The 8,172-nt window shown below is 46.9% G+C and overlaps 1 protein-coding gene across 1 annotated transcript; it reads left to right on the top strand.

Annotated features, from left to right (window-relative positions):
* The first annotated feature begins 5,280 nt into the window (after positions 1 to 5,280).
* Positions 5,281 to 7,886, top strand: LOC123129627 (protein CNGC15b). Its single transcript, XM_044549716.1, has 5 exons — positions 5,281 to 5,350; positions 5,568 to 6,135; positions 6,240 to 6,742; positions 6,833 to 6,944; positions 7,041 to 7,886. The coding sequence occupies exons 1-5, from the start codon at positions 5,322 to 5,324 to the stop codon at positions 7,884 to 7,886; spliced, it is 2,058 nt and encodes a 685-aa protein (XP_044405651.1). The 5' UTR covers positions 5,281 to 5,321.
* Positions 7,887 to 8,172: the final 286 nt, after the last annotated feature.

Genomic DNA, 8,172 nt, shown 5'->3' with positions numbered 1-8,172 from the left:
TCAAACTGCTGTGTGCTACGGTAGTTGAACCCATTTCCTCTGCATGACCTGTCATTGCCACAGTAACTAGATGAAACCCACTAGCATGTGTAGGAGTTGATTGAGCCATATGTATGTGTTGTTCCTACCTTGCTATGCCTGCTATGCTTAGAGTCGTGTTAGGTCTGGTTCATCTGGGTGATGGGCTAGAGTGAAATGATTATGTCGGTAATGAGAGTGGTGTGGTGAACACGATTTGGTAAAGGTATCGATGAGAGGCCATGTAGGAGTACATGGTGGGTTGTTTCATTGAAGCCGACCTTAAGCACTGAGATCTGTATATGTGATTTAAGACACAGCTACTACCATGCATTGGGCCCTGAAATATGACCCCGCTCGACTTCTTATTCACCCTAGCTCTCTGTCCAGGAGTTGCAAGTAGTTTCTGGTGTTTGTAGCCTACTGGAGGCTGTGGACAGCGCTGACCGTAGGGGTGGGCTGTGATGCGGTAGGTACGTGGCACGGTGTACCGAATACCCGTTAGGTATCTCGGGAACCCTGTTCACATCGTTCGGGGCCGTATGGGAAACCTCGGCCGGACTCCCTGCGGATGGAACCTGAATAGGCGATAAACCTGGACTAGAGGCTTAAGTGTTTAGGTAGGTCGTGGTCTACACCCACGTCGGCTTTCGTTTGAAGTCTGCCGAGCACATGTCGTGTGCAGACGCTAAGTGGTGGAAACATGTATGAAGAAGTACACCCCTGCAGGGTTAACATGGTCTATTCGAATAGCCGCGTCCGCGGTAAAGGACTACTTGGTTGCCTATACAGTTCATAGACAAGTAAATGGAAACTACTAAAATTCTCAAGATAAGTGTGAGTGCCGAGGATGGCTCTTCCGTAGGAAGATGGAGGTGGATCCTCGGTAGGGTATTGAAGTGGTGAGTAGTGGACTCGTGTGCGCAAAACATTTCAAGTTGGGGTATCGTAGGATAGCCTAGCCAAGAGTCAAAGCTGGCTTGCTGCAATAACTCCACCAACCCTTCTTGACACTATGCATGTATGTAGGATCTGATGTAAGTCTTGCTGAGTACCTTTGTACTCATGTTGCTATAATCTACATTTTTACAGAAGACGCTGCAACCCCTTCTGATGGGTTCTATGTAGACGTTGACATCAACGAGTAGGCTAAAGACCCAGGTGGTGACCCTGAACTTGTGATGGACCACGTAGTATAGCTAGGCTTTCCAAGCCTCTTTTATTTTACTAGTTGTCTGTACTCAGACAATGTACTTCCGCTGCTGGTTTGTATGACTGTATGACTTGTATGATGGGTCGTGAGACCCGTACCTTTGTGTATGTTATGTATGGCTCCCTGAGCCTTAAATAAAGTACTTGTGTCATAGAGTCATGTTGTGATGCTTCGTTGTATTTGCACATATCGAGCATATTGTGTGTATGATTGAAATGCTTGGTATGTGTGGGATCTGACTATCTAGTTGTTTATCTTTAGTAGCCTCTCTTACCGGGAAATGTCTCCTAGTGTTACCGCTGAGCCATGGTAGCTTGCTACTGCTCTGGAACACTTAGGCTGGCCGGCATGTGTCCTTCTTCGTTCCTGTGTCTGTCCCTTCGGGGAAATGTCACGCTTTGAGTACCGGAGTCCTGTTAGCCCGCTACAGCCCGGTTTACCGGAGTCCTGCTAGCCCAGTGCTACAGCCCGGACCCACTTGCTGATGACCGACACGTTCGAAGCTGGGTCATGGATGCCTGTCCCTGTAAGTCTGTGCCACTTTGGGTCTACGACTAGTCATGTCAGCCCGGGCTCCTTATCATATGGATGCTAGCGACACTATCATATACGTGAGCCAAAAGGCGCAAACGGTCCCGGGAAAAGGTAAGACGACACCCGTGGGGATACCGTGCGTGAGGCCGCAAAGTGATATGAGGTGTTACCAGCTAGATCGATGTGACATCGAGTCGGGGTCCTGACAAAACCCAAGAAAGAAATAAAGAAAACCAAAGTATAATCTAGAAAGAAAGAAAAATGGAAGAAAACCGGTGAAAAAGCTAAGAAAACCAATTATAATAAAAAACATTGGAAAAAACCTGTAGAAAATCAGAAAAGAGCAAACCAACTGCGACGTAAAGCCATAGTGACGCTACGGGCGAGACATAGCTATCGGGTGGGTTGAGTGGGGGCTACATGTGGAGAGCTCGTCGCCAGCGCCTTCAGCGCCCGCTAGCGAACCCAGCGCCCGCTGCGTCGCTTGCATGGGCTTGGCCCAGCAACGTGCGCTGGCTCCCGCTCGCTAGCCGCACACTCGATCGCTCGATCGCTTTTTTTTTCTCTTCCCCAGAATTGCTACATTATGTCATGATTTCTCTTAGGAAAAAACCAACAGGTTTTCTACAGTACATACTCTGGTTCTTAGGAAAAAGTTCATTGAATTCGAAAAAAAGTTCACCGAATTTGCAAAAAAGTTCATCAGTTTTGGAAAAAAAATTGTCGAATACGAAAAAAAGTTCATCAAATTTGAAAAAAGTTCATCGAATTTAAAAATGGTTCATCGAATATGAAAAAAGTTTATCAATTTTGAAGAAAAGTTCTTCAGATTTGAAAAAAGGTTCATTGATTTTGAAGAAAAGTTCATTGGATTTTAAAAAAGGTTCATCGAATTCAAAAAAAAGTTCATCGGATTCAAAAAAAGTTCATCGAATACGAAAAAAGTTCATCAAATTTGAAAAAAGTTCATCGAATTTGAAAAAAGTTCATCGAATTTAAAAAAAGTTCATCGAATTTTAAAAAAAATCATCTAATATGAAAAGAAGTTCATCGATTTTGAAGAAAAGTTCATCGGATTTGAAAAAAGTTCATCGAATTTGGAAAAAAGTTCATCGAATTCAAAAAAAGTTCATCGAAGTTAAAAAAAGTTCGCCAGATTTGAAAAAAAGTTCATCGATTATGGAAAAAGTTCATTGAATTTGTAAACAAAAAGTTCGTCCATTTTCCGGAAAAAAGTGAAGAATTTTTTTCTCGAATTTAAAAAAAAGGAAAAAGAAAAACGTGTCTAATAGAAGGAAAAAGTTCATCGATTATGGAAAAAATGACTATGGCAAGCCATCTCAACAAGTTTACGAACAATAATGACTATCAATTCTCTCCCATGGCACATATGCATTTATATTGAGACATCGTGCGAGTTCGAATAGCGTTGGATGTCTAATTCGTTTTCGCTATTAATTTCACTGCTATGCTGAAATAACAACTTGCCATAGTTTTGCGCTCAATCTGTTTAAAGAAAATAAATAACCATAGTTTTGCATTTAATCGTTTTGTTGAGATGGCTTACCATAAATGTGCATTCAACCTGGTTAATTGTTGTTTGGTGAAACAGCTTGCCATAGTTTCATACTGAATTTGTTTACTGAAATGACTTGTCATAGTTTTGCACTCAATATTTTTACTAAAATAGTTTATCATTATTTTACATTCAATCAGCTTGCCATCATTTTGTACTAAACTTATAGATGTGTTTGCCGAAATAATTAGAAAAAAACACTATTTTTTTCTGAAAAACAATCACTACTAATTTATGCACACAAAAAAGGCTCTACTAATGTGTTGGTCCTACACATCAGTGGAGATCGCTGACAAATTACTTTTCTTTGGTATCGTTTTCTGCAAAACACTGCTGCCAGACACGAACGTGTTTGCAATGAAAAATAAATAGGCCTTGCAAAGCTATCGATTCCAGGACAAAGTCACACAATGCTACATTTCCATCGACATGCAACTTGCTAGTGCGAAGTAACCATGACCTGTGCGTCACATGATTCAGGTCACGCTACGCAAAAGCAAAATGTGGGAAATCATTGCTAATTATTCGTCTCAAGATAACTTATATATTACCTTAATTATGTCAAAAGAAATGATTTTATTTTTTGGTACCCCGAGATCATGGAACAATTGTTCTATGGTAATTTTCTATTATTATTTTTGGACAAAGGTAATTTTCTATTATTATACGTACAGAATATACAGAGAGTCTCAATAAAGATTGCATCAACCAATTCCTTTTCCAGGCCACAAAGGAAATAGAAGGATAATCAATTTTTCATGTTCACAGATGAACGGTGCACCAGTTTTTCGCGAATATGCAAAGTTTGCGTATCGCATTGACAGAAGAAATAGAATGAGTACAAATAGAGGTACAACACATGATACGAACGCAGCAGACGTGAACATGATGCCTGAAGCAGATAGAGACAAGGAATGTTCGGCCCGAATGGAGGATACAACATAGCTAAACCTACCATGCGCGACCCAAGGGCGGCAATGCCGAACCAACAAGAGCACCAGCATCTCCAGAACCAAAATAGGGGACACCGCGAGGGAGCAAGATAACGCCTCCAAGAAGGAGGACGCCGAGACACCGTCGCCATCCAGTCCGAAGGAACCAGACTTAGGGTTTCCCCTGAGCTCGAAGAGGGGCGCAGCCGCAGGCCTTTACAGTGCCTCCAAGAAGAAACCGGACCTAGGGTTTCCCCTCAACAGTGCACCAGTTCTTGAGTTGTTCTGCCTTTTGTGGTTTAATGTGCATCATAGTGATCTTGAGTAGTTATTTCATGTTGAAACTCCGGTTATTGGTGCTGTGGACAGCATTCCTGAAAATCTTGTCATTTCGTTGTGTTCATAAACTCCAACATCCCATGATGATGATATCCAATCCAATATCATTGAGAAGCATCATTAGGGCCAGTTGCAATTCACCAGATAAATGATCATCATACTATATTCTGTCCTAGTAGAGGTAAAATGTCCACCTTCTTATCTGTCATGAGAAGTCATTAAAACTCTATACGCGGTATGAAATTGTACGAACGGTCCATCTGCGACAACTCGAACTTCACGAATTTTTTCCTTTCGGACACAATCATTAAAGCTGAATGAATGGCCAAGGATTCATGCATTCTAGGTTTTGAGCTTAAACATCAGACCCAAAGTAAACAATAAAGGAGCGTCACATGCAGGTTGATAGCCTGATCACATGTTCTCAGTGTTTGCCTGTCCAAATGAAAAAATGTCAACAAAATTTTCCTCTGGTCGATCTGCCTTTATGTACAGAAGAATCACGAGATCCCTGTAAAATTAGTTGCAGATGGCCTTTCGATTGATTCTCGTGGCTCAGCACAGTGTTGCCGTCACTTTTCCCTTTGGCTGAAGAAGACAGTAATGGTGGTGTGCCTGTTTTCACAAGACGCCAATACTCTTGCTTATAAGTTATCTACTCATGCCTCTATACGTGATAATTTTGACCAGGAGCTGTTAAAGAGCGGGCATGGCATGCTGTGGTTCACGAAACGTCAGGTGAGCCTCCACTCGACCAATATCACCTTGCTTATCAGGGTAAAATTGTTGGCTTGACATTTCAGTTCTCAAGGATTTACGTGTTAGGTTTCACCAATATCACCATTGCAGTGTACTGTACTATATGTTCCAAAAGGAAAAATTGTTTGACTGATTGTTTCCAGATTCAGATGATATATTTTCTCACATATTTTCTCTGCTGCATTACCAATTCTAGGTTCCAGAACGACCTCGAGGTGCAGCAGTTGAAAGCAATCTCCCTGGAGATCCCATCAACAGCAAGCAAGAGCCACAGCAAGCTGCCTCACGATCCAAGGAAATGCAAGCTGGGCTCCCGGGTCTGCCCGGAGAGGCCGTGCAGAAGCATCAGGGACAGGGTGCTGTCACGCGCCTTCTCGGAGGAGCTGGAGTCGCTGATGCACTCTGGCAGCCACATCTTCTTCGACCCCCGCGGCCGGGTGATCCACCTGTGGAACAAGATCTTCCTCACGGCGTGCCTGCTCTCGCTCTTCGTCGACCCGCTGTTCCTCTACCTGACCGGAACCCAGCAGAACATGTGCATCGAGTTCAAGCACTCGCTGGCGCTCATGCTCTCCGTCATACGGTCGCTGCTGGACGTGTTCTACGCGGCCCACATCTGCCTCCGCTTCCGGACGGCGTTCATCGCCCCGTCTTCCCGTGTGTTTGGGAGAGGAGAGCTCGTGATCCAGCCATACAAGATCGCCATGAGGTATCTATCACGGGCCTTCTGGTTTGATCTCATCACCGCGCTGCCTCTACCACAGGTAACGGACGGTTACATCCAGTGCTCTTTGCCATGAATCGCAAGAACTGAAATGCTCTGCACAAATCTTCTGTAACTTTGTGTGTTTCTCCTCGGTATCCACAGTTCGTGATCTGGGTCGTCGTGCCTATGCTGAAGGAATCCGCCACGGCAAACCGGAAGGATATCCTCCGGTTCAGCATCATCTTCCAGTACCTCCCGCGGCTCTTCCAGATCTTCCCGCTCACGAGGCAGATCGTCATGGCGACTGGAGCCATGACGGAGAACGCATGGGCCAGCGCGGCGTATAACCTCATACTCTACATGCTGGCAAGCCACGTGCTGGGAGCATTGTGGTACCTCTTCTCGGTGCAGAGGCAGGAGGCGTGCTGGAGAGAGGCGTGCAATCTGGAGGGCCCCATGTGTCGGACCGAGTTCTTCGACTGCAACACCGTCAGTAGCAACAGGACCATCTGGTACGAGCTGAGCAACATAACGAGATTGTGCACTCCGGACAATAGTTTCTACCAGTTTGGGATTTACGCGGAGGCCTTCAACTATAAGCTCACCACGTCGGCCTTCACCCAGAAGTACTTCTACTGCTTCTGGTGGGGACTCAAGAACCTCAGGTTTGAAATTACTCCATGCATGCACGCTACACTGTAGTATGTATCATTTACATATTGGCCATGTTTCTAACTAATACAAAAATGTTTCAGTTGCCTGGGACAGAATCTGGCGACGAGCTTGTACATTGGAGAGATAAGCTTTGCAATCGTCATTGGCATCCTTGGGCTTGTATTGTTTGCTCTGCTCATTGGCAACATGCAAGTAAGATCTCCTTGCTTCCACTCCATCAATCTTGCAGCAAACAATAAACGAGAAGTTGTAGAAGAACTGACATTTCTAGTATTTTTGTCTTTGCAGTCGTATCTTCAAGCGACGATGATCCGACTGGAGGAGTGGCGGACGAAGCGGACGGACATGGAGCGGTGGATGCACCACCGGCAGATACCCCAGCCGCTGAAGCAGTGCGTGAGGAGGTACCAGCAGTACAAATGGGTGGCCACCCGCGGCGTGGACGAGGAGGCCTTGCTCAAGGACCTCCCCATGGACATCCGCCGCGACATCAAGCGCCACCTCTGCCTCGACCTCGTCCGGCGAGTGCCACTGTTCGACGAGATGGACGAGCGGACGCTGGAGGCCATCTGCGAGCGGCTGCGGCCGGCGCTCTACACCCGTGGCACGCGGCTGGTGCGCGAGCTGGACCCCGTGGACTCGATGCTCTTCATCATCCGAGGGTACCTCGACTCGTACACGACGCAGGGGGGGCGGTCCGGGTTCTTCAACTCGTGCCGCATCGGGGCAGGGGAGTTCTGCGGGGAGGAGCTCCTGACGTGGGCGCTGGACCCGCGGCCTTCCGAGTACCTGCCGCGGTCCACGCGCACCGTGCGGGCCGTCTCCGTGGTCGAGGCGTTCGCGCTCGTCGCGGAGGACCTCCGGTTCGTGGCGTCGCAGTTCCGGCGCCTGCACAGCGCGCGGATCCGGCACAGGTTCCGGTTCTACTCGCACCAGTGGCGGACGTGGGCGGCGTGCTTCATCCAGGCCGCGTGGCGCCGGCACAAGCGACGCCGCGCGTCCATGGAGCACATGATGCCACAGGCAGGCGACGGGCGGGCGGGAGGGAGCGTGAGGTGCCGACGGCACAGCTGCGACGGCAGGGCGCTCAAGAAGCCCATGGAGCCGGATTTTACGGTGGAACAAGAGATCTAAATTGTAGGGACCGCCTATTCTTGAGGAGATAGCTGAAAACGTTTTCAGTTTCAGTCGATTGTATAGGAACCGTTGGATAGGAAACGGACTGACATATCTTCTCTTCTACCTCCAAACGTTGACTGGTCAATCCTGTTGCAAACTGCCGCATTGCATCCGGGGGACAGACCTGGTGTCCTTGACGTATCCCCCTTGTTTCCTTTGCGAGAGAGATCCGGCGATGGCAGCAGCTCAGGCCAACTCCACCGCGCGACCTCAAACGAACGTCTGCTTTGCCTGGAATCGG

Source organism: Triticum aestivum, chromosome 6A (genome assembly GCF_018294505.1).
Source record: "Triticum aestivum cultivar Chinese Spring chromosome 6A, IWGSC CS RefSeq v2.1, whole genome shotgun sequence".
In the NCBI taxonomy this organism is placed as follows: Eukaryota; Viridiplantae; Streptophyta; class Magnoliopsida; order Poales; family Poaceae; genus Triticum; species Triticum aestivum.
The sequence above is the reverse complement of the archived record's forward strand: the minus strand, read 5'-3'. Positions and strand labels throughout refer to the sequence as shown.